Genomic DNA, 27,800 nt, shown 5'->3' with positions numbered 1-27,800 from the left:
TTATCTAGATTAGAGAAGGGCTCAACTGATAAAGCCAAGAGAATTAAAGAAAGAAAAGACAGACAAAGACCAGACAGCTCCTGAAATAAACTGTAATCAGACATATTTGTTATGTTAAAAATACAGGACAGGATCCTTACCTGGTGTAATTGGCATAGCAGCACTGCAACTAATCGTGCTGCATGACTGTATGCAGCAGTATATGTCGGTCTGTGTGACTTTACTCAAACCCTTATATTCACATTGGAAGTGTAACATATTCTTTCAGTGCCATAGTTGCTATGCAAAGGCAACATTAAATTTCACAAAGTAGTTTACTTCCAGGTAATCCAGTAAATTAACATTTAATGGACGTATGTTTTTTTTATAATAAAGAGTTTTTCTAAGCAATGTTAGTTCTTTGATCCAGCTTCTTCTTAAATGGTTTAGTTTTATAAAAACAAAGTTGAAAGCAATGAATTATACTGAACTTTTCACCATTCTCAGGTGTTTATTACAGAAAAAAATCTCTAGGATACAAGATGTATCCAACATTCAGACCTATTAAAAGTCATTTGGGGCCAAGGACCAAATGAATGGATTAGGCCAAGTTTGCTCATTCCTCACTAGCAACCCAAAGATCCTGCACCACCTTTTACCCTCCCCCTTTCAGGTATTCCTCTTGCACACAAATTCTTTAGATGGTGGTCTTGTTTCTCCAGGCTTGATAGGACCAGTGGGCTGTAGAAGAATTAACCTTGCTACCTTCCAGTTTCTTGATGACTGCATTAACAGTGCTCAAGAAGCCTGATTCTTCCTATAACTCTTCTTTCAAATCTGTGGGGGAAAAGCTAATATGATAAAACAATAAATTATCATAATAAAGGATGAGTGACCTTACAGAACAAATTCTGGCTTTTCTGCAAGCTTCAGAGCCTCATGCATCCCTGCAGCTGATAGTTTCCGGTTGATATTCCTATATCTGCATTGCAGGAGATTGCGATAAGTTGTCCTCAAGTCCCGATTGAAGAAGGCATATATAAAAGGGTTAATGAGAGAGTTTGCATAACCCAACCATAGAAATGTTCTCTCAACCCACAGTGGGATACAGCTGCATGCTGTACCACAGATGAAGGGCCTGGCAGTTGAGAGAAGGAAGAAGGGCAGCCAGCAGACAGTGAAAGCCCCAACAATAATCCCAAGCGTAGTGGCAGCTTTCTGTTCTCTTTTAAAGATGGAAATGTTTTTCTTATCGTGTTTTAGGAGCCGTGAAAAATTAGTACATTCTTCAGATTCCTTGTGCAGTTTTACAACTCCATTCATAGAAATCCCTTCCATTTCTTCTGGCCGGGGAAAACCAGCAAACTTGTGTTTAGCAGCACTCCTCTTGGCAGCTTTGTAAATCTGATAGTACATGAAAAGCATCACTGACATTGGAATATAAAATGCAACTGCTGTGGAGTAAATGGTGTAGCCAAAGTCTTGACTGATCAAACAAACCTTTTCATCATTTACATTTTGGGCCCAACCGAAGAGTGGGGGTATAGTGATAGAGGCAGATAAGAGCCATACACACAGGATCATTTTGGCCATGCACTTCCCATTCTGCCTTACAGGGTATGTAAGAGGTCTCGTTATTCCCAGGTACCTAGAACGATAATGTAAAGTTACTATATAGTGCAGTGGTTAACTGATAAAAGTTATTTCACATAGTCTGCCCTAAACCAAAACATCTTTGGTTAAGGTTTCTATTTTACATTTTTCAATCCTCTATTTGCATGTATTTCAAACTTGCAAATTCATGTGTTGTTCATATTGAAATTTATAGTGGTGATATTCTGTATAAAAGGTCTTTTATTCTTGAAGGAAATCTCCCATTGGCCATATCAGACTGTGATTTTAATTTGTACACTTTTCATGCAGATAACTCATTTTTTGGCTTTTAAGGAAATTTAGAAACTTAAATTTTATTTGACTAACTTATGAAATCTTGGAGTATAAATGAAACTACAAAGCCTACCACTTTCTGTACTGAGTGCTTGATTAAGTTAAAACAAGCATGCATTCATCTTCATTCTTCATACATATTCAACAGTTATGAAGACTGCCACTAAACTGAGATGATGAACTTTCTTATCTTCATGTTTCAGATAGGAACAACAGACTGCAAACTTATCCCAAGAGTAAATTATTTCAATACTAAAACAATTCCTTTTATCATCATTTAATTAGAAAAAAATGGTATTTATTCAGTGTTCAAAATTTTACTGAACAAAATAACAATCTATAACAGTATCAGTTCAAGAAGACCTGGGGAAAAAACATAGTTTTACCAGAAGTTTAGTGTTGTAAATTGTAAACAGACGAGAAAAATGTTTATAATGGGTCAAGTTTTCATAGGGGGAAGAAAAAAAAAAAAAAAAAAAAAAAGCCTGTTGACAACTTCTACCTTTCCCAAGCTGTGATATCTTCAACAATGTATTTTTTCCTAATTAAAAAAAATATCACTATGGCCCTATATAACTCGACAGCAGTATCCTAAGTTTGTGTTTACTCTCAGCCATAGAAAATTTCTTTATTTTCTGTCTAGCTATAGGAAGTTTCTCTTAGATAGAATTAGATGCTTTTTCTGTTACATCTAATATTTTTACTTTGAAATTTGGTTTCTGCTCAGCTGGAACTTACCTATGAATTATTGTTAACTTCTCAAATTGTTCTTTTTTCCCTCCCCCCAAAAGAAAATCTCAGAAAATCAGTGTGATTCACTTCATTACTTGTAAAAGAAATGGTTTCAAATCAGGTTTCAGAACAACGTTTTGGTTTCAGGAGGTACCAGTGTTTAGTTACACAGTGAAGGTTTTGGAGCGTTACAAACAAGTAATATAGTAACATGATTAAAAATATTTTGGGGGAGCATTTTTTCTCTCTCTATTCACCTAGCAAATCAAGTATTTGCCTGGCTCTGCAGAATGCTGCATTGTTGATTTTACTGCAATGCAGTAAATTATGGCCAGTGTTGCTGCTTTATACAAGCACGCAGGTATGGTACAGTTCTGGAAGTAAAAAGAAGTATCATTTCATGGTCTGTTCTGATGAGTAACAACAATCCCTCTCAACATCATTGATTTTATATTTCTGCTATGTCAAGTGTTACACAAAGAACAGAACTGACTTACTGTGCCCTATTCTTGACAGCATGAGCAAGTAAATTACAGCAGGCCAGTATTTGGCCAGTGGAGCTCTGCCTGGTGGGCCGTGAGCTAAGAACAGTTATTAAAATCATTTGGGATTAGAGCAGTGTAATACATCAGCCGTGCTGTTTAAAAAGGCTGTTTCTTGTGCCTCTCACCATTAACACTAGAATATAGTCACCAGACCAGCTCCAGCAGCTGTGGGCATGCTGTGGTGTCCACCGAGATTTTTGTTTTACATCACCATGGCCAAAACTGCGCTTCCAAGGAGCTGAGAGTCTTCTAAGGCACTCCAAGATGTAGAAGAGAACGGTTAATCCAAGGAAGTTTCAGAGTTTAACTACCTAAGTGATGCATTGTACTGTTTAAGTAATGTAACTGCAGCAAGAGTAAGTTATTAGCTGCAGCCCTTCTGGGACAAGGGTGGCACACACTTAAGATTTGTCTGAGAATACCATGATTTAGCTACAAAACAGTTAAAGACATCCTTTGTGCAGAAAGATTACTTGTTGCTTACAATGTGTTGCTTTAAAAAAATCTTTAAAAAGTTGGTCCACCTTCCGCAAGTATGTATTTTTCCAGCTATTACCAAATTGGTCAATAAAAATAACATGCTTATGAGGTGAGCTTTATTGTGTAGCTAAAAAAGTTAAACTGGATTTCTGTAAAAATCAGATCTGTGGGCTGCATGCTCTGAATGCCTACTGATGCATTCTCATACATCAGGATATAACAAAAAGAATTCATGAAAGCAGAAGTATACTGAAAAGAATTAAAATTCATCAGTTTTGCCCTGGCACCACTTTTTTGGAAGCTATCTGAGCTTCAAAACTGCTATTTGAAATTAAAATACATTAATTAACATAAAAATACACCACCATTCTTTCTGCTTTATCCATTTTGCTAAATGTAGTATGATAGGGATGAGAAGTGAGCAGGCATAAATGAAGGAATGTTATCTTTTTATCTCTCTCTATAAAATCCATTACCCTTAAAAACTTACTTGCGACTTCAAAATAATGTAAATCACTACTGTTGTCTAATACACTAGACAGTGCCCAAGACATAATAGATTCATGAACTTCAAAAGTATTGTGTCAAATTAATTGCAAAAATATGCTTTGTAATGCTTAATTTTTAATTACTACCTTCCCAAAAAAAAAAAAAAAAAAGAAAGAAATTAAAAAAAGACGAAAGGTAAATCACCTGAATTTAACGTATCATTCAAAAATGTGTAACACACTGAGGCCTTACTGCTGGGAAAGAATAAGGTCAAATACACTAAAAAGCCCATTTCATGTATCTCAGCTATCCCCCATAAGAACGAAGTGTCTCAGACTTGTTATTCTGAGATTTGTTTCTTTTACATGTCACAGATGTTCATTTTGATCTTGGTGGAGAAGAAACTGCGCCTCAGTTCTCACTTGTAAAAGAAGAGCAGTGCTACTTCTTATTCCTCCTCTGACTATATGGTTCTGCCAGACAGGGCATTTATCCATATTACACCCAGAACAGTGAGGACTATATCTAGGTTATTCCCTAAAAGCACAGTATTGCAGACGCATGGCCCTTATAAACTGGTCATGACATTTCTCATCCAGAGTGGCCTGATGCTGTTTGCAGAACAACAAAGTGCAGGATGCTACAGCAAATGACTGTTGGGCAACGCCATAAGAAGCACGATGCATACTGCAGTTATGGTCCTGCTGCCACTCCAAGAAGAAAGGCTGCTGGGTGAGTGCAGAAAAATGAGAGGGAGAACCTGGCACTGGTACCTAGTGGATACACAGGAAAAAAAAGGTGATGGGAACTTTTTTTGTACTACATCACTGAAAGTGGAAAACAGCCCCTTACTCAAAGAGCTCAAAATAAGAGCAGACACCATAGACCAAAAAGAAGGCAAATAGTGAGGGACAGCGTAAATTTCTTTTTAAATGAATGCATATAAACACACAAGCACATCCCCATTCTGGGTTGGTTTCTTAAAATTTCTTCAATGTCTCCTCTTCTCTGTTGGAGGATCAGAAACTGGCTCCTGTGCCGCAGTCCCATTCAGGTGTGAGGTGCACACAGGGTGCCCAGCTCTAGGGAGAAAAAATTATCCCTTGTCATCCTTTTTCTGGAGCTCTGTTCAAACACAGATGGGGGTAAAAAGCTCCCTCCTTCATGGGGTGCTGTCATACACAGTGGCCATTTGCCACATTCACCCAATGAACATCAACAATGGAAAAGGTAAATGAATGAATCCTTTCTTTCCTTTTGGTTAATAAAAACCTGGCTCCCTGTGATCCAGTATTCTTTCCCAGTACCTCCAAATCGTTACCATTTAATGACAAGCAATTGTTACAGACAATTGAATGTAAACCCATTATAACTGTATAGGACTGCTCCTGAGATCATTCAGTTTTTTCATGCTGGCTTTTTTGATACTGATGCATTACAAAAACCACAGAGAATAGTTTTTATCCTACAGGGCTAAAAAAAGTCTCCATTGTCACTTGAACTGTAGATCACACAGGCATTTCTTATTACAGTATGCTCAATATATTAAATGTTACAGCAAGTGTTAAGATGTAACTTATATGGAAAGTAAAATGGTATATGGCAGAGGGAACAGGCATCCACAGATCCTGGTGTCTGTTTCTGGCACACCATTTTAGCTCTCTGTGACTCTTAGTATTCCCTCTTTACATTTATGTTTGTCTTAGCTATTTACTTGTGATGGCTATCATACATTATTACTTGCACGGTCATTATCAAACTGGACTGCTAGTGTTCCACTAGATGTTACTATATTTAAAAATATTAAAGGTTTGATACGTTTTTTTTTTTTTTTTCTTGTGAATATATTTATATACTCTCTAATCTAGGAAATAGTGAAAAGTAGTTTGCTTTATCTGCACTACTACAAAGTGAGTTCACATAGCCATCTACTTTTCATCTACTTTTCAAGAACTTTTCAGGAAGATCTTTCTCATCGCCTTCACGTGAATAACCCTCCATTTGTGGCTGAACTGATTATTAATTCTATAGATGTAGAAGAAGATACCAACTTTTCCTCTAAGAAAAAAATCAGCAGTGCCAGGCATGATATTTCAGGCTAACCAGGAATTACTTTGTTTTGTGTGTTTGTGGTGAGAACATGATTTTTTTCAGCAATAGAAAAGTTAATTTCCTTTTCTTTGTGTTTTTTTCCACAAGAACAAAGCATAGCTGTATTATTTAACCTGTAAAAATGGTGAATTGTTCATACCTACATTGGAAACTGTGAGATGGGTCTAGTCCTCACACCTTTTGAAATATCTAGAAAGCAAACTGAGACTTAACAGCTACATCAGCTTCAACAATAGAAAGAAAATAGAAATAGGATGGTACAATTTGGGATCCTGTATCCAAAATCTTTCTTTATTATCTCTGTTATATGGTTAAACAGTAAAGAAAAAAAGTGAAAGGACTTGCTTCTTACTGTAAGCAAAGTCACAGAGTAATAGAAAACCTAACTGACAAAAGCATTAAAACTGTTTTGAAGCCTCCAGCCCAACCCAGTAATAAACTGAATGCATCATGACATCAGCACCACTTATACCACTATTGAAGCACACACATGTAATTCCTTTGTCTTTGGTCTCCCTGTACTTTATAGGCAGATGGGATTCCTTTCTCATTAGTCCACATTCATTTCTCAGAATTCACTGACCCGATCCAACAGATGATTATTCCAGAATCTGATTAGCATCTTTCACTGTCTGACTTTGCTTTTATGAAACAGGCTGGATTACTGTGGCATAGAACTAAAAACAAAGTACTGGAAATTATATAGATGTGCATTATAGCTACTTCTACCAGGATCTTGACATATTGTCCTGTTATCACTTACCATTTGACTAGGAGTTGTGCTTAACCTGACATTCTTTCAGTTCTTCCCATTTCTGTATTTAAGAGAGTCATAAAACTTTTTTATTTCAAAGACACAAAAATGCTTACTTTGCTTTTGCACTTTTTCTAGTACAGCAGCTTTCTGGCTTCAATACATATTAGTTTCTTTGCCAACCCACAACTATAGAATCCTGTCTAATGATTCACCTGCAATAACAACTTACTCAGAAGAACGATGCTGATCTACTGATCTTCCTTTGGTGGCTGTGATTCCTCAAGATCTTTCATAATTTTTGTCTTGAATTCAGTGCAACATTAAAAGATACTTCACAAGAACAGGAGCACAATTCCACTCCTAAAAACTATTCAGTGTTCAGAAATATTCTCCCAAGAATAGTGATATAGATTTTTTTTTTTCAATTACTTTAATGCATTAAACAGTAAATTAGATGTAAATGTAACAAGTTGAAGCAATGATCAATTCTATTATTTCTACTATGGCTATGTCAAGCCACCTAACAGAAATCGTTCTCTTCTTTTCAAAGTTATTGTGTTTACACTACGCAAGACATGGTCTGTCCCACAGACCTGCTTTTAAATAGAATAAGGTATATAAACTGATCAGGGAAATACTATTGCATCACATATTTAAGTGACTGAGATGGAAGTAAAGGGATAGGAACATAAAAAGACTTAAGTGCTGAGACATGAGCATTACAGTGCATGACTATGGAGTTATAATATGAAAAGTAACCTTGTTAATTATTGTATGACAGTATTGACACCTGCCTTTCTGGAATACAGATTGGCCTTACAATCACATCATGATAGCTACAAGTTTATTGTCTGAGAACAGGAGGATATTTCAGAGGTAGTAAAATACTTTTCTCCTTCCAAGAAGTGAACAAAGTTACTGATTTCATTGCATATAACAGCTTTCAGAATATTAATTAGATCACTTTAAACCCTAACATTAAATATTGTTCAATGTTAGAGTGAGACAGCAGAACTAACAAAATTAAAGCATTACTCAGTGGGGAAAAGAAGACTTTGTTCTACTAGTTCCGTGTTCCATATAGTCAAAAATTGCATCTTTTCTATGTAGTGAATTAGTACATAGTTTATAAAAAGTCTTAGCATAGTGGCCAGCTTCTACATCTTAATTGTATTTGCTGTAAATGGTTAAAACTCTACTTTGTCATTCTCAGCTGATGCTGAATGCAGTAACATGAAAGATCTTAAATGTATGTTTTGGTATCTATTGTTTTAGATGCTTATGCTTCATGTTTCATACAATTTCAACATTATTCTTATTATTGAAACAATGATACTTTAATTTTGATACTTGGAACAGTGAGAATTAAATATTTGTTTTGCTTTCAGCAAGGTTAACGCTTTCCATTATCCCCCTTCTTGCTCTCAATTAAATGTATTTCCTTAAATTCTCTTTACAAGAGGAAGATACTTGTTCCCACTGTTAGAGTGGGTACATATTGGATACAGTACTATACTTTTATTGTACACAGTAAATGTTCTGAATTGATTTTTTTATTTTTCTCAAAAATCATTGTAGGGGTTTATTTTTGATGGAACTCAAGAAGTGTTGGCTTTCCTGGCAGTGGGGGAGGATTAAGTCAATCAAAATTAAATATCTGTTCATTCTAAAGGAATGCAATTTGCATAGTAGAAGCTTATGTTCTCCTCTCTTATATTTCTTTCACTTTCTCTGTACTTTCATTAACTTTCTTCCACTCATATGGAATAACTTTACAGCTTCATATTTTTCTTATTTCTTTTAGCTTATCTTTCATTCTTTAATTTCACTCATTCTGCTCTTACTTCACTTTCTTGCCCTGCCTTATTTCTATTTCTCTCTTAGCTCTGTATTTTTCCATCTTCATTTTTGCCTACTGATATAAGATATCCATCCATAGATGAGGGGATGCATTCTGCTCTCATTCTAAGAAATAAGATAACAACTGTACTGCCAGAAAAAGATGTGCAATGTCTTTCCATTCAACTTCTATTATCTCAGTCATCATTTCTGAAACCATATTCCTCTTTCTTTTCAGACCTTGGCAAACTTCTTTTACCTGTCCTCACCCTTTGCCTTTCATTTTCTGCATGACTGTCAAATCATTTGTCACCAGTCATCGCCTTGTTCTTAGCTTCCTAACAAAACAGTTTGGTAGCCTTTGGTTTTCTACTGCAAATAATATGCTGTTTGGAAGAAAAGATCCCAACATGTAGTTGCTAATGTTTATCTTGCAACACTGCCTGAATGTTAGGTAATATGTATTCCCTAGCCAATGTTTTGCAATTACCCAAATAAATATTTTGTATTATAGACTAAACACTTATTATCTGTCTTTGAAGAAAACAGTACATGTATATTTTCCTTTCTTCTATCTTCACCAATGACATAAAAGTAGGAGACATAAGAAGGGAAATGGATTTCAAGCCCATTCCATGCTTCACCAGGTGCCTAGAATCTAAATGCATTTGAAAACTGAAAAGGTTTTGGCAACAAAATATTTAGAATTAAATTGCATGCTGTAATGGAAGAGTTCCTGTTTTTAAATTTTTTCAAAATGTCTGAACTCCAACTTTGTGAATTTCATCATCTTTGGTTTTCTGTATATAAGTGTGGTTTACTTACTGAATGCAATGGGATTATTTATATACAGAGCTCAAAAGTGCTTCTCACCTCACTTCTTGATAGATAATACGTAATGCTTCTAAAACTCTCTTAATCTAGGCAAGTAACACATAGGAAGAATCCATTTTTCTTTACACTGTTTAACAATATGCAAGGTTGAGGGAAAATAAAAAATCATTTCATGCTTTTCTAAAAGAAAACGTATAACTGTGTCACAGGACATGCTACCCACTTCTGCCCTTTCAGCCCCCCATAGATTTGTGAGTTCCCTTTATTTAACATTGACATTTTTTTCTTTTTTTTGTGTGGAAGTAGTGAGAAGAGAGTCAAAAGGATCTTTCTAAATTTTTCTTTTTTTTTAAAAAAGTAAAAAATTGTACTAATCAAAATATAGGATAAAGTGCAATTCACAATATATATTACTAACATTTCAGGAATGTTCCCTAGAGAAGGGCTTCTCAGGCTTTTTAAGCAATGTCTCACTTGACTGAAAAATTCTTCATGGAAGTCATCATAGTATATGCACAGACTGCTTCACAAGTGCAGAAGGCCAGGCCCTTGTACACTGTTACAGCTTCAAACCCTATGGTATAATTTACATTAGTTGAGATATTTTATCAATCAAGGAGAAGAAGAAAAAGTAAAACATCTTCAAAAATGGCTGTTTGTTGCTATATTCAATTAGGTGATTTATATCAGAAAACACTATTTTGTTTAAAATTCACATTTCGGTCTTCTTCCAAATTGGGTGCCTTTTTATTACTCAAATATATTTTAGACTCATAGAAATAAATGCAGTGTATTTACATCATGTCAGCTGTTCTCCCTATCTGACTATCTAATCACCTGTAGACTGATGTCTGTCTTGTGTGACAATTTTTTCATCTTTATGTGTATGATGCTGTATCTTATTTTATTAAGCCATTACAAGATTCCTGGCCCATTTTTCAGGGGTCTAAGAAGATATTTTAGCCTTCTGATACTGTCTGAGAAGACTAAAATAGGAAAAGCTTTGTTCTAGAAAATAATTGTAAGAGAAATCACATCTTCATTTATTTCTGTCTGGTTGTGTTGCAATGTTCATTTGAGATTGGGTGTACAGTAAAGAAGTTCAGGTTGGAAGAAAGCTAAGAAAGAGGTTTTATCTCATATGGCTTTTTGTATGGTAGAGGTGAACCGATCAATTCTGAAAAAGGAAAGTGAATCTGAGGATGACAGATAAATGATTTGCCATGACTGGAGGGAGGTGGTGCTGGTAGTGAGCTTGCGGAGCAGCAGAGGAGACCTTGAGCATGAATGCATATAGTTCAGAAGCTACTGAGGAGGGATGAGGCTCGACTTGAAATATTTCTTAACAGCATTACATGGGACTAAAGAGAGAAAATGAGACAGAAATGTACTGGGAGCTACTTATATTTGTCCTCTTTTTATCAGTCTAGAGAATCTGAAACAGCAAGTGAATGGATTGGATGAAGGACTGGACCGTAGGATGCTGGGAAAGCCCTGGAAGAGAAATTACATAGCTCTATTCTTTCTTCGCTATTATAAAGGAATTGAGAAGGAATGCTTTAGCACTGGGAGTCATCTTTATGATGGCCTTAGTTCCTGGGGAGTTAATTCCATTTTCTGATCCTTACCCCCAAGCATTTCTATCTCCTGTCCTGGCAATTACAGTCTGACAGAAGACAGGCATTAACCATGATCTTTTGCTGAATGCCTATATGTTTAGAGGACCTAAAGCCTTAGATGATTCATTTGCTCATTGGCCTGGGCCACCTATACAACTGCAGGTAAGGTTCAAGTCCCTGAAATTAAACTGATCCTATGGGCTAACCAGTATAGAAAAACATGAGAGTTGGATGTCATCAGAATAACCCAAGTTGCCCATCTGATAGGTAGAAGCACTCCATACAGTTGATATTTGCTAATAGGAAAATGTTTATTTGATGCTTTCCCTTTAAGCAAAGATGCAGTTTCTTGAAACATCAGCTGAGATAAAATCCATACTCTGTTAAACAGAGGCAGTTCCTGAGCAAAAGAAAACAAAGGAATGGAAACAAATACGTTTTGCAGATTAGGAACTGGAAAATCCTAATTTTTCTCTTTTGGGTTCCACCCATTTTACCCGACTTGTCCCTCATGCCTAGGGTATTGTAAACGACAATTCAGATTCAGGGTTTTTGTCAGAGTCTGCAGTACTTCTAACATTAATTTTTTCCCCCTTATTGCTTTCAGAAAAGGTTTTAGTTATCAAACTCACAATTTACTAACAGAGCTCAGATCTCTTGCCCTCCCATATCCTGACTGGTGTTGTCCTGTGGCAAAGACAAGCACTCGTGACTCCAGGCCAGCCTGCTGCTGGCTTCAGCCAGGCCAAAGGAGATGTGCCAGGAGACAACCACCAGACATGCCTCAGTCTTGGGACCATCCTGTTCTGTGCAAGCATTCAAGTAGGCTGTAATAAAAATTGCAGTGTGTTTTCTCTCAGTTCCATACTGTGCCACACACCAGCACAAACATCCCTTAGGTGAGCAATGAGGCAGGCTGATAGCCCACAGGATCTGTGTCTGTATTTTGGCCAAGGTATCAGTCTGCTATCTTCTCCTATCTGTATGCAGGCACGTACACAAGCCCCAGACGACCCCTTTGCATCTTGCAGCAAGGTGGATCCCAGGATATTTGTGCTACAAACAAGTTGAAACCAGAACAAACTCTAGGAGGACCTTCTGAGAGGGCACTGAAGCGCCTGCAGATGCACACGGGAGGGTGACTGGGTGGATGCAGCTGAGGCAGCCTGAAGAGTTTCTCAGGACGAATGTTGGAGACTCAGACTGGGGATGGGACACCAGGCCTTTAGATGGTTTTTAGGACGAGGAGGTTGCCAAAGCAGTACAGAGATGTCCAGTTCAACAACTCAAAAAAGCAGGACTCCCAAGTCCCTGTGCCCAGCTGAGCACTCTGGCTGTTCCCTGGCACTATACTGGCATAAGACCCAGGTCTTTCCTGCTTTTTGCGGGAGAAACACACAAAGAGCTGCAGAGAGCTCTGCTATGGGTGATCAGAGAACCTGAGTATCAGGGTTTGCCCTGACCATACCAGGCTATCACTTTAGATGCAGCTTAAGTGGCCTGCCCGGAACCACCAAATAAGCATACAGACCCTGATCACTGGGTCATCACAAGCCAAGGCTGGTGCCTTAGTTGCATAACCAGGTTTTTTTGTGTTGCTTGAGTTAAGCTAAAAGATATCTTCAACTAAAATGTGTGGGGGCTTGATTTCAGAGCTATGAAAAACTGTCTTTTTAAAAAAGAAAACCCTCATCAGACTCCCATAAAGTAGAAATGGCTAAGGTGATTTTCTCCAACTTCACTACATGAGTCACACTTGGATTGACACTAAACATCATCTTAAAATGAATTATTTTGAAAGTTATAATGGTGTTTCAAAATGAAAGCCTCCTACAACTTTAACTAGAAAATCATGACTGATGTCTTTAGTACAATTAAATGAAGCATTTCAGAAACTTCTACAGCATAAGTGATGAATGAAATGAAAAATCACAGCCCATTGAACTGCTAATACCACTATATTAAAACAAAGTATCTTCAGGGAATAGCTATTTAAATGTGCTGATATTTATGTCCCTTCTCTTCCTTCCTTGAATACAAACAATTTAAGCATAATATCTCCAGACAAAACACTTAAGGAACAACCCCTTCTAGAATACTTCTTCCCTCCTCCCCCTTCTCTCTCTTTCTCTCTCTGAAGAGACAGGAAAAATACTGGAAGGACCTGGTCCAAATTCTCCTCTTTGCTTCTCCATGACAGTAATTTTGCAAGACCCCTAAGGAACACCTAAATAGTCATTATGGGTGAATCTCAATACAGAACTAATCTACTTGGACATTTTTGGCTTTGTCCATAGCTGTACTGGACTGAAGTCAGATCTTAATTTTTCAAAAATCACACAAAGATTTTGCTACGTTCCACTGGATCGGGTATGTAAAAAATTGCAAATGATCACCTCAAGTTTTACTTTTTTGCACAAGCTCAGCAGGAAAAAAATCACACTATAGCAATAAACTGTGTTAGATACACAGGAAAATCTAAGTTTAAAGCAGGATTAATTAGAAGTCTTATTTCTAAAACTTCAGGATATGCAAAGCATCTTGTATAGAAACTGTATAGAGTTTAGATTTTTCTAGAATGTTACCTGTGGAAATGTCAGCCAGAGGTACCTATTGTTCCTAGAAAATGGGCACACTGGGTTTTAATTTTGCTTCTTTCCTGAAAAATATTTTTAAAATATTGACATTGTAGTTCAGCGAAAAATGTACTTTTCACTAATATAATCCTCTCACAAAGGAAACCTCAATGCAAATAGGTCTGAATGCAGGAAGAAATCTGCTGACAGAATGAAAGTGAGAAATGGCAAGCCTGGGATTGTAACTGAGGTACTGAAGCAACCAAAGCATCTAAGTAATTCTCTTTCATAAAAAAGTCTGAGATTAAAAAGGACACTGTATCTCCTCAAACACCAATATATTCTGGATGACTAACTTAGATCAGTGATGCTTTAGCTGAGAATAGCAGCAAACAAAGCAAAGAATTTTTGTATAAGGCTAAGTCAATTAAAAAAAAAAAAAAAAAAAAAGAAGAAAAAAAGAAAAAAAAACAACCAAACTACCCAAAACAGGAGCACAGGGAGTTTGTGATAAATTTCCAGAGTACAAGCAACTAAGTACAACTCTAGTCAAAGCACTAGAAGAATAAGCTACCTCTGCTCAAAGTCACACACTGGCAGGTACCTAGCAGTGCTGTATAAAGAATGAAAAGAGCCACGCTGTGTTTCAGGAAAGCTTTAAAATTGGTCTTCGTTCTGAATTTTATGAAGGAAAAATCCAAAAGTTTTTTTTATCCTGAAATGGCTGGTTAGAAACACAATGGTTCACTGAACCCTGCTTTTCACACACAAATAAATGAACCGAACCAGCTTATTCTGAAATATCAAATGAGGACATTACCAGAAAATAACTTTATTTGTGTTACTTTAAAAAAAAAAAAATTTAGCAAAATCATCTCAATTTCATTAAATATCTTGGTAACAGAACATCCCATTCTGATCCCCTACAATGCCAGTAGTTTTTTAAAGATGCAGACTCTGGAGCTGCTTGTCCCCTGCAGTAGTAAAAGCATGTCTCACTTCCTAATATGAATAGGTCCTCTCATAGCAAGAAATCATCACCTGTTTTGGGAGGGGAGGCAGTGGGTTGGAGAGAGCACAGTATAAGGGGACGGTATCAAGGAAGTGAGGCAGGAGGTTAGATCAAATTGTGTATCAATTCAAGAACCTTTTAGAAAAATGCTATTCACAGTCCTTTCCAACAGAAACTTCTGAAAAAGAGACTTATCAGAAGATAATAAGGTGACTCCTTCCCCGTAATTTATACAAAAAGCTATTTGCCATTTCTTGATATTTTAGCAGTATACTGTCTGCTCTGTATGTGGTACAGAATGAGGTTATCATGTCTCATCATCTTTCATGTCAATGAATGTGAGGTCTACTGTAGCTACCACAACTTTCAACCATATGTCATTTATTTCCTTAGCACTCATTTTAACTAACATATTTATTTACAGTATGCTTATACACCGGATCCAAAGTTCTCCCTTCACATGTAGTCCTCCTATCTGCTGTCATTTTCCTCAGAAAATGTCTCATTCAGTAATATTTTGTAATTTATTTTCAATAAATAAACTGGTCAGATCAAGGTCTCTTCTGTAAACTGGAAATACAAAATTCGTGGAAATTTAATATTACTTTACATATATTTCTTGCCCTTGAAATCACTCAGAATCCTTATATACACAGACCCAGGTGCCCTTTAACTAAAGGAGAAGTTTGAAGGGGAGAAACATCTATTGATGACAAATAGCCACAGCAAAACCCAAATTTCAGTGGATACAACTGTATGTTCAGTCCTTCACAAACACAGTATTTAATAGTTCATTTCTTATAATATTTATTCATTTTTACCAGTAGGTTTGGGAATGAAGAAAGTAATGGCCAAATGGATGCTACTTCTTTCTAGCTAACCAGTCCTCCACTCTAATGAACTTTGAATCTTCTAGGTCTTGCTCAGATCTGCCAGGCTGCAGTTCCATGTAGCTGGCTTTTTCCAGCTTGCTGCTTCAGTAAAATTTAATCCAAGTCCAGAAGTCCATACACCCCATTTCAGATGTCATCAGGTCTACTTTTGCAAAGGCAGCTGCAAGTAAGCTTAGACATCACCAGACAGGAAACCTGAAAAAAGGAGATTTGCCAGGATAATGTGCCCTTTTTGTCTTGTTGAATAAGGACCTGCCCACAAGTTTCCACTACAGTATATTCTTTTCCTTCAGCAACATCTTTCGTAATTTTCCTCCTTTTATAATCATTCAAAATCTAAAACACTAAATATTTTAAAAATATAGAACAAATTTCAACACAACACAAACTGCTATCACCAACCTCACAGGCATGAAAACATAGTACATCCAATCTACAAAATAAACTTTTTGCTTTTCTCCTGTCAAGAAGGGAGTTTCTAGACCTCTTCCCCTGGGCTTTCTGCACAGAATGACAAAATTTGAGGCCAGATTCAACTACTGGTTATTCACAAATGACCATTTGTTTAGCTCAGTGTGTGTGGGGGTTCACAATTCTTTTACAAAGCCTTTTCAAGTTCTCCAGAATTTAGTTATACCTTTATAATAAAACAGAAATAGATACAGCTGATGACACACCATCTCCTCCTTCAAAGTCTTTGAAGATAGTGAATTTGGAGATTATCAAGGATCCCAGCCGTCTCTTTGTTCATTTCACAGATGCTACACCACACATGGAAGCAGTGAAGTAAGTGAGATCAGCAGAAGGAAGCCCTTCTTGTCTCTCAGTGAGTATGTCTTTCCTTTGCTTTTCTCAGCAAGCTGGCGGCTCTCAGGTTCTTCTGAGACGTAGTGGCATCAGCTTTTGTGGATAAAGACTAAAATACCTAAGGTTTATTGCTGTGCCTACAGCTTCCAATAATATCAATTCTCATTGCCAAACTGACAACTTCAAACATGCATTTGAATTTAGGAGCAGAACTTTGGCATCAGTGTGGGATGATGAATCACCACAGCTAGCCTATGGACATTTCAGGGAGCTCACTGCAAACTGCAGGTGTCTGGGATATTCGATAAGATGTTCCCTTCATTTCAACACTGACGCAGCAGTGCAGAATCTTTGTGCTAAATAACAGGCTTTGGAACTGTTGAGGTTCTTCTCGTGTTGTTCAATTCACAGGCAAACAGTCCACTATGCTATTTTAACTTCAGTTATTTTTGAAAAAATTAAGATTATGTTCTGCTAATGACCAAACTCATTTAACAAAATAATACACTCGAGAGACTACAATTGGTATTGTTGCTAAAACTTCTTGTTCTAAGAAGTGGGTGTCCGAATGTAGATCCCTAAGGTAAAAGGGAAACTGCAGTATATAACACAAAAATTAAGTCTTTAGAGCCAAAGCTATACCATTTTTAGCATCAAAATGTCTCCTTAGACCACTAAAGAAAAGCTTTGCATCTTGCTAGCAGCTGTTTTGGGTCATGGGTATAAATATTTCCAAGTAATTTGTGGCCAGACAATGCACACTGACTTTGTTCAGGGATTTAGTATTTCAACTATTTGTTAAAAGTTGACTTCTACAGCAAATAAACAAAATTTAACAACCCACATAGAGAACTGCTTACAGAAAATTATCTGGCAAATGGTACCGTGTATCTGAAATATTTCGTGACAATCACAACAGGATTTAATGGTTTGTACTTATGATGACAGTTATGTTGCAAATTCTACAATAAGTTTAGATAACAGAATATACTTCTTTTATCTGTGCTCATGCCTTCCATTTCCACCTTCTAACTTTTATGCCTATTGACCATTTCTAAATACCTGTTACCAGAGTAAATCTTCTAGGCCACTATTCTTTACTTTTGTTTCAAAAATCCCTACATTTTCTAGTATGGGAACAGTCCTCTAACTAGTAAACAGACACTACTAACAACATACTTGGATTTTTGCCACTACCTTTTGTGTTCCTCTCTGGAAATCTGCAAACCATATGTTGAAATACATTGTTCCTAATCTCTAACACAACTCTCATGAAAAGCAAATGGTTCATAAATAATGTACTTAAAGATTTGTATCTGTGGCTCAATTTAACTTGCAGCAGAAATACGCCACATTTCTGATTGCAGGTACTTGTGTAGCTGATGAGAGATGATAATTCCAATGCCAGCAAGGCTACTGATCAGTACTCTTCAGTGGGAGTGAAGGTGGCACAGCTGCATAGCAGGTTACTGGGAGAAGACCTCATTGATGTGTCTGCCTAGATCTCCAGTAACAAGCTCTCCCTAAAAAACTGGAGAGTTTTTTGACTCAAAAAATTAAAGTTTATTTAAATTAAAACTAGAAATTTGATCTGTGTAAAAACAGAAAACTTACCACATGGTGAGTTAGAAGTAAAAAGGTTTGTACACAGTCCTCTCATAAAAACGGTGCCCTTGCAGGCAAGCTTCTGCTTCCAGTTCTGATTTTACCCAACTCAGTGAATGTCTGAGATACAACAAACTCTGCTCAATCTCCCTTGATACCTGAGCAGTTTTTCCACCGTTAACATCTGGCAAGCTGCTGCTTGTTCCTCAGCCTGCTATACCATGCAGGACAAATAGCTCCCAGTATAAGAAGTGTTACTTTTCATACTGCTGTACCTCCACTTCCCACAGCCTTCTTAAAGAAACATAAAAAACTGTAAAAAAAAAAAAAAAAAAAAAAAAGGATAACCAACATTCCTTATGGTTATATTTTTAACTTACACTTCCACAAGCTAAAAAAACTTGGTTTCAAGTTTTTGACAGTACCAAAAAACCCCCCATTTCCTTGGTATCTCTCAGGAAAGAACTTTGCTGCCAGCTTTTTCATCAAGACACAATGTACCTCTAATAATAGACTTCACCCTGGTTTCTCCTTACTTTAAAAAAAGTTATTTTTGTAATGTCCCTCCTTATTTTAGTGTTTTGGGTTGTTTTTTCAAATGATCATGAGCATTTTGCAGTGAAATAGCTGTTCATGATGATGTCAAGCCCCTTCAGAGGTCTCTTGTGCTACCTCACAAGTTGATAGCAGCAGTCAGGATAAAGACAGAAAGAATATATTCAGTACTGACTTGATTTCCCTGCACATCTGAGTTCTGCATGTTATTAGAACAGCTGTCACTATAAGAAATTTCATTCTTGTCTGTACATCAGCCAAAAAATTTGTTTACTGTTAGGGGTCAATCGCTACATGATTTGTATACATGCTAATATGTACAGAACCACCCATGTCTATCAGAAAGTCCGTATGTTCTATATAAAGCCTCCTGAGTGAACAGCAAGGTACAAGAAGCAAATCAAAGTTGCTGCATTCTTTAAATTTTGTTATGTCAGTTCAAACAGTATAGAAACAGGTCTTCCCTATGACATTTAATTACTGGAGTCTTTTGGAAAGGAAAACATAACCTTTGTAGTAAGAATTTGCTCAAAACTTTAATCTGTTTTTTCTGTCTTCAGCATACATAGGAATATACAATGACTCAATCCTTTAGAAATAGTTGGCTATCCAGTACAACATGAAAAAATAAAACTTGTAAGCTTTCCATCTGAAATAAATTATCCTCAGCTTACAAATAATAGTGACCATTAGGACAAAACTGCAGTGAACATTCCTTCATGATACTCATGCTCTGTACACTCAGATATCAGAACTTGTAATTTTGCTCCCCAGTCTTTCCTGTATGACAACCACACCTTGTCAGATTCAACTGTTTCTCAAGCTCTTTTATGTTCGTGCAGGACCTACAATGGCCAGCTCTTCCTTCTGATTTCCTAGTCCACAGAGGAAGGGCCAGACCTTTTTGTGATATACTGAGAGAGAAAAAAAGAGGTGTTTGTAGCTGAAAGACAGTGCCATGTGTACAATATCAACTGCAGATGAAATCGGATGTTCTGTTTCAGAAGTTGCCACAAATATTTCTGATAAAATGTTTCAAACTCAACAATATTAAAAATAATACTGGATTTCTTTTAAAGAAATAAGGTGTTCCCCTTATATAAGTTATAGGGATTTTTATAAGTAAGTTTCAGAGAAAGTTATTCCAGAAGTCAAAGAATATTCCTTAATTAATTTCTGTTCCACTAGAAGGTTGTGAGAGCATGCTACCACTCACTTAGTAATCTTGCTTCACACACAGTATAATGACTATGAATGTTTTGATGTTTCATTCTATGATACTCATTCAGTTCAAGAAAAACTCTTGAGGAAAATATAGTTTGATACCAGTGTACACAGGTTACACCACACCTTCATGACAGTATGATATCTATTTGCATTTTTGTGATTTATATTAGGAGACATTTCTGAAAGCTCCCTTCAAAAACTAAGAGGAGTGTTTCTAGAACTGCATTTTTCCTGTGAATCTTGAAGCAAATCCAAGCTCACTTATGGAAACTACTTTTGTGACCTTGACAGGGAAAAAAATCACTTTTTAAATGTCTCTAGAATGCCCTGCATGGCAAAAAAATGTGAATTAATGTTCCCTTACTTCTAACTATCAAACTCTTTTGAAATGTCTGGACGAACCCCCAAGAATTAGAGACCCCAAAATAACTTCTGAAAACTCATCCAGTGTTAAACCCTCGTACAAGCAAACAGAAGATAGTTTCAAATGTAGGGGGAAAATGCAACATCTGATTTCAAGAAAAGGCATTCAAGCAAGTGTGATGTAATTGAAAATCTCCTGGTATTGACTGAACTATAATTTCCTATTCATGCATATCTTGGAACATTACCAATTTTAGTCACCTTTTCACTGCCACCTCTAGGTTTTCTTGCATCTCCACACTCCATGACTCCCTTTCAGTAACACTACTTAAACATATCCAGTATATAACAGCAATAAAATAATCAATCTATGTTGGGTTTTTTTTTTTTAGTATAACATCTTCTAGCTTCCAAAACTTTGTCAGCTTCTACTGTGCAGCCACAAGGCACACCTACCAAACTTCAGGTCTTATGCCTGTTCCCACTGCAGAAGGACAAAACTTCCAAGTTGTTTTGGCGGTAGAAGCCCCTTTACTGCTGAGTTGTTAAGTCTTTACAAAATAGCCCATCTATTTGATAAAATATCTTTTATTTGCTGCCTCCCATCTTACTTATTGTGCATCTGGCAGTCTAGTCATGAAGCATAATGTCTCTGCAAAGACACAACAAAACAATTCCTATGGCCAAGACCAGGTTACAGTGTAAAAGTTACTGCATCTCTTACAGGCTGCCTACATGACATGGGAAAAGATACCTGAGGATGCCACAGAAAGGTACCTAAAGAAGTTAGTACAGCAAAACAGCCCACTTTCATCTACACTTTTGTAGCTGGCTCTCAGTGAGAGGTACACATTGCATGCCTTATACTACTTAATGCATCCAACTTCCAACTCAACTTCTTCATCTCAGGATTTGTGAGAAAAAATTTATGTTGTACCTCTTTTCAATGTAAATAATAAGACAGAGATTGCAGAAGTGTTTGGCAATAATTTTTCTGCAAAAAGAAGCTACAACAACTTGAAGAACACGGTTTAAGTGGACTAAATTGGAAAAACCACATGTAAAGGTACAAAAATAAATCTGTTTTTTTCTACCTTAGTGTATCAATGCTGTACCTTTCATAAGCTAGACAAGCAGAAAGAGTACAGTTGTTTATCAGGCTGAGCAATGGAAAGAATGGCCGTTGTGATGGTAGTGGTGGTTAGGAATTAGCTGCCATGTTGTTCCCAAAACTTTCTTCTGCAACATAGACCTTAATTGCAGTAACTCCATCACACATTTTTCCTATAGTTTCTTTTAGGTTTTTCCTAATTCCTCAGTTATTTCTGTGTAAATATATATATACTGAACAAAATCTCATGGGGGGGCACTGCTGGTAGGTTCCTACATTTATTCTAGATCCAAAATATATTACATATTGGATTTTTTCATATCTATCTCTACATATATATTCTACATGTATTTTCTGAAGGAACTGAGCAGGGCTGGCAGAACAGACTGCAGCATTTTCCACCCATGCCCTGAAGGCAGAAGATCGTTTTTCTAATGAATGGGAAGCCATGCAGTGCTCTTAGGTTCCATTAGGCTTAGGAAACTGCTGACAGGGTTTTCAGGTTATGTTATCAGTTTTGGATGTAGGCAGAATTTAGACACCTGGATTCTCTTGAAAGTGCTTAAGTCTTTATTTAAATTTAGTCCCAAGTTCTTCCTGTGAGGCACTCTGAGGCCCCCTCAGTTCCCAGGCATGTACCAAGGATACTGGAAATGGGTGAGCTCTTAGGGACTAACATATTCTAAGTACTCATATTTACCTGGAGTATGGCAAAAGACACCAAACAAGGACAGAGAGAGAAACAATCATTGTGTATAGGATCCTTGTGTCAGGATCAAGGAAAAGACTCACTTTGGTGTCATTTGCATACAAATTCAAAATCCTCATCAATTTAATGGGAGTCTGGAATAGTCATGAATTGTTGGCTAAGATACAGACTGGAAAAGTTCCCCAAAAAGTGTTTCATTACTCATGTGGGTGTGGGGAAAGTGTTATAATTCATCAACTGTATCTGAGTAGTTATGTTACTTTATCACTTTCTAAGCCAAAGTGCTATTTTTAAATTGAATTAAAAATTGCTACTCATGCAGTTATCCAGTGGATAGTCTCCAAAACAGGATTTCTGTAACTGTCTTGGGTCAGAAGAACATGATGAATCAGCATGCAAACACCATCAGTTTAAATTCAATTAATTCCCTTTATATGTTCATTCACCCAGTAAGATGTGGTTTACATCCATCCCTCATAATTCACTCCCAAGGCTTGCTCACTTTTAAATGTAAAAGAATCTAAATGTAGTATAATTTATTTAATTCAGAACCAGAAAAGTGGAGCCTTAAGAGAAAAAAAAAACAAAACAAAACAAAAAAAACACGCTAATAAATTCTTAAAGGAAACTACTATTCACTGGGGCACAATTATCCCACCGAAGCCTCAGTAACTCCTACCTTTCTCCAGAGCTACCCCTCGTATTATGGATAGTGAGTACAATGAAGGTAGTATCAATTGTCTGAGTATCAAACTGTCTTGCCTGTTTAATTCTTATGAAATTTGAAAAGGTTGAAATACTCTTGTCTCGCTGTCACATCTGTTTTAGTTCTGACAGACCTGCCTGTAAGCAGGTAGCCTTCTTCTAAAGCAGGGGCTTAAATAAGATAGAGATACCTCAAAAATAATGCACTCATCTCAGGTCACCCTGATAGAGATCTGTGGAGGTTTTAATGTTGTGAAATAAAAGGAAATATATGATCTGAAGAGAAGCATAATAGTCCAAATCTTTGTATTGTTAAGGACATTATCTCATGATCTCCACATATCTATTTTTGTGGATAATGAAATTACATTTTCAGACTAGCTTCTCTCTTGTGCACCCTGTACAAAGTTAAAGATCCCCGTAATAGCATACTAACATCTACTCTGCAGTCTTAACATTTATAATACTTAAAGTAGAAGCAACTTAAAAAGTATAAGCAGTGCTTGATGTGTCTGACTAGGAAAAAAAGATGTTTTTTTTCCAACAGAATGAAACTAGCCCCTTTGTAGACTCCATACTAATCTGCATCTTTCAGATCTTTTCAACAGATAAATTCAGATGAAAAATGCATCCGCCACTAAGGACTGTGCAGCAAAATATCTCTGTGTGCAACAGGCCTGCCAGCTGCTGGCATTTCAGGGTTCTTGGTGGCATAAGCTGAGTAGCATATATTTGTGCAAGGGAAACAAATCAAAAAGCCTCTTCAATTTACTCATTTATCCTGTTTGGAAGGGCCTCAAAGCTTCTTTTTTTACCAGCTATATTTGTTTCTCTAACAAAAGATATTACCTCTCCCTACAAACCTTGTCTAACAGTTTGTAACAAACTTTTTTTTTTTTTAAAAAAAACTTTTTTTTTAAAAAAAAAAAAGATAAATTCAATAGTAACATTCTTTCAGCTATTTACCTTCAATTGATTCTCATATCTACTTCAGAAAGAATCTAGAGGTTTAACAATGAAAAATTTAAAATATCCAACTTACTTGCTGCCTCTGCACTGTCTGGAACAGCCTCATCTTTCCCTCCAGGAGAGACTTTATTGGATCACAACAAAGGTTTCCTAATCCATCCTGAAGAACCAAGTGGCAGTGCAATTCACAATTATGCTTCAAAAATGTTCCTTTTTTTTGCCCCATCTTAACCCTTCTCCCTAAACAAAACGTCTCCCATGTGACCCCAGGACATTTAATTGTGCTACAAGGTTTAAATGTATCTAAATGGCACTGAGGATAGCGGCCAAGTTGATGAACGATGAATTTCATTTATTCTTTCCCTGCTTCTGGATTTCTAGGTTCATCTTGTATTTGTATTCTTTGCACTGAGATAATAAGGGCTGTATCATCAGAGATCTTCTCCACCTGTCACACATGCAAGTGCTTCCATCGAACCCATGGAAAAATGGTCCTTGTGAAGATGGTCTGACCCTCTAATACACTATATACACTGTGATTTGCAAGCTCCTATACCACATACAATGCTTTATCCAGAGGTAGTAATTTTTTCAGAGATAAATCTCCCGCACTGATCGTTCAAGGCTTTCTTAACTACGTAAGAACAACTGTCAGTAAAATAGAGCCATTAAGATCAATGCTACACTGGTAACACTTCATCATTCACATTTAATTTTCATCATTTCTCCCTGATTTGCATACTTTGTACATATTCACTATTCAAAGATTAGTTAACATCCCAAGCTAATCTTTGTCCTGACTGAGCAGTGTTAAAACAGTATAAGATTATTTATTTTTAAATAGGATCACAAATCATGGAGATTTTTTAATTCTTTATTTCCAAGTGGTAGAGACATTTTGCTAATGAACTGCTGGCTTGTATTCCTTTATGTATGATATCATCTATCGTAACTATACAATGGATTTGGGTGACAGAGGTTAAAGCATCATGATTCACAGAATTTTAATTTCAAGTAGGGAGTAGACAAAAGTACAATGAATTATGAAGAGATCATGTTCAATAAACATTCAGCGATAGAAGTAGGAATGAGAGAGACAAGAAGAGAATTCTGGTTAATGAAAATCAGTCACTCAAAATAGGTTATATTCTGTTCTAAATACATAGCTGTATCTCTTGTTGACATTTTGGATGGAGACAGGAGTGGAAGGAGAACGGAAAGAAGACAGCATGAGATGCAATCATCACTTTGACCAGTTCAGTCAAAGCTCCTGTTCAGCATACAGCAGTGACCTCAAATGTTAAGCTAAGAAATGAAAAATAGTAAAACTAAATTACTCCGGTGCTACAGTGTGGAATCAGTCACACATCCTTACTTGGGCAAGAAAGCATTGTGTAAAATACAGTTAAATGTTAACCTGTCTTCAAAAGGTTATTAGAAATGGAGGTGGAGAGCTCAGGGATAGACATCAAGAACAATCAAAGAATGGAAATACTTTATGTGGAGAGAGTGGAAAAATGAAATCACCTATCTTAAAAATAGGATAGAAAAACAGATGATAACATCGGAAAGGTAGATAATCCTATTCAGATTTTCTTACAATACTGGAATTAAGTTAAAATCAAATTTCAAGGCAACAAAACCAACAAAAACAAAACAAAACAAACAAAAACCACAAAAAAAAAACACAAAACACCACCCTTTGATACTCAGTCAAAGTCTGTATGTGGATTTCATTGCTACAGGTAACTGCTAGCATTATAACAGTCACAAAATAAAGAGCACTGGAGCAGGGGATGCGTATACATTAATTAAAGTTTTGAAATTAATATAAACCATGATGCTCCTTGGCATGAAACAACCCCTAGTTATTGTGGGAAACTCTTTTGAAAGACTGTTTCTTTGCAGAAACCTAATGTAGAGTTCTTTCCAAAAATTTTCCAAAAGACAGTCAAGGCTACTGGTGGATATTCAACTTGATAAACTACTTCTACAGTCTAGTTAGGAAGTTCTTCAATTTCTGCTAATGGTATTGAGTTGTAATGAAGTCTCCCTCTAGATGCTAAAATTCTTGGCAAGGGATTTAGGCTGTGGAAGAGAGAAGTTACAGGCTGCAACTTACTTTAGAAAGGGACCTGCATGAAACGAAGGAATCTGTTAGCCTTCCTCTGCAGAGGAGAGCTTAGACATGGGCAAATGTGACATCTTAGGTATGGCCTTAACATCAGAAATGAATGCCTAAGATCGTCTTCTGCAGACTGTATACACCTCCTTATTGCTCCAGTGCCCGTATCTTTTGGGAGAAGCTAAATGTCAATAAGCATAGCTTGGTTTTTAAGAGGGCAGAATTTTTTTAAAAAAAAGCAAAAACTTGAAAGCAATTTTTCCTTCAAACAAAACATTATTTGTCAAAAATTGTTCTGTTAGTTGAAATGGAGCTATTCTAGGATTGCCCTAGAACAGTGATAAAACCCTAATAAGCTGTAATTCCTGCGCCACCTCTGATCTGGTAAAACTGAACTCCACTGAACTCACTGAGGTTATGCTGTCACCAGTTTTGGAAGCATCAGCTCAAATCTAGCTGTGGTATAAAGCAGTTTAGAGACAGACGTTGCAAATTTCAAAGCAGCTGCGAGTGCCCCATTATTTGTACAGAGCCACAGTCTGGCTCCGGTTTCGTTCCGACCCCTGGACCCTGTAAGGACGGCAGAGCAGTTTCCCCGGGGGATAACTCGGCACCTGAGGCAGCACGCACCGCCCCGGCGGGCTCCTTCGAACAGGAGAGGCTGCGAGGTTTCCTCTCGCCTCCCTCCCTGCCCTCAGCATGTCTGCAGCCCGTTTCCGAGGGACCCGGAGGAGGCAAGAGAGACCCCCCGGCCGACCCGCTCACGGCAGTCCCCCAGCGCCGGCGGCCACCCTCGGCCCCCGGGGCGGCGGTGCCGGTGCCCCCGGAGCTCGGGCAGCGGCGGGAGGGCGGGGGGGGGGGGCCGCGGGGCGCCGGGCGTCTCACCTGTCGATACTGATCACGCAGAGAGTCATGATGGAGGCTGTGCAGCACATGACGTCCATGGCGATGAAGACGTTGCAGAAGAGGCGCCCGAAGATCCACTCGCCGCCGATGAGGTCGGTCACGCTGACGAAGGGCATGACGGCTAGGGCCACCGAGAGGTCGGCCAGGGCCAGCGAGACGATGAGATAGTTGGAGGGTTGCCGCAGCTTCTTCACGAAGCAGACGGAGATGACCACCAGGCAGTTGCCGGCGATGGTCAGCAGGGTGATGAGGGAGAGGACGGCCCCGATGACAACTTTCTCCACGTTGCCGTAGCTGAGGATCTGCTCCCCGCACTGCGAGTCGTTGGCGGGGAGGGGGCTCGCCGTGGGCAGCGCCGACGGGGGGGGCGACGGGCCGAGCCTCGCCAGGCTGCGCGGGGGCCAGGAGCCGGCGATCATCCTGCCGCCGCTCAGCGCCCGCGGGTCCTCCAGGACCAAGGGCCGGAGGTTACCGTAGAGGTGACTGCCGTTGAGGGCGAGGACCATGTTGGCGTGAGCTGCCCATGAAGCCCCTCTGCCCGCTCGCCGGCTCTCCCCGCCGCCCGAGATGCTCGGGCTCCTCCTCGGGCACCCACCGCCGCCCGCCCCCTCGCAGCCGGCGGAGCGGCCCGCCGGGGGGCCCAGCCTTCAACTTCCCCCGGAGCAGCCGGGCTCGCCCATGGCGCTGCCCGGGCGGCCGGGGGGTGGGCACGGCGCCATCGCCCCCAGCCCGCGGGGAGAGGGGCGGGCGGGCGGGGGTGGCGGCCGCTCCCCGCCCACCCGCGCCCACCGCCCGCTCCCACCCGCGGCTGCTGTTCCTCCGACGGCGGCGGGGGACGGAGCGGCAGCCGCTCCGCCCCCCGCTCCCTCCTCCCCTGCGAGCGGCAGGTAGGGGGAGCGCCCCT

At 38.3% G+C, this 27,800-nt stretch overlaps 1 protein-coding gene across 4 annotated transcripts in view; it reads right to left on the bottom strand.

Moving 5' to 3' along the window:
• Positions 1-27,767, bottom strand: part of HTR7 (5-hydroxytryptamine receptor 7) — a 121,813-nt gene extending 94,046 nt beyond the window's left edge. For 2 of the 4 annotated variants that reach the window (XM_042790487.1, XM_042790492.1), the window contains exons 1-2: positions 26,876-27,767; positions 881-1,627 (exon numbers count right to left, since the gene is read on the bottom strand). In XM_042790487.1, coding sequence (XP_042646421.1) covers positions 881-1,627; positions 26,876-27,402 — 1,274 coding nt within the window. In that variant the 5' untranslated portion in view covers positions 27,403-27,767. Of the gene's footprint in view, positions 1,628-26,875 lie in introns of all 4 variants that reach the window. The other 2 variants (XR_006165120.1, XM_042790499.1) reach the window with 2 other exon arrangements.
• Positions 27,768-27,800: the final 33 nt, after the last annotated feature.

This window comes from Tyto alba, unplaced genomic scaffold, assembly GCF_018691265.1.
Source record: "Tyto alba isolate M040663 unplaced genomic scaffold, T.alba_DEE_v4.0 Super-Scaffold_1, whole genome shotgun sequence".
Taxonomy (NCBI): domain Eukaryota; kingdom Metazoa; phylum Chordata; class Aves; order Strigiformes; family Tytonidae; genus Tyto; species Tyto alba.
This window is presented reverse-complemented; position numbering and strand designations above follow the sequence as displayed.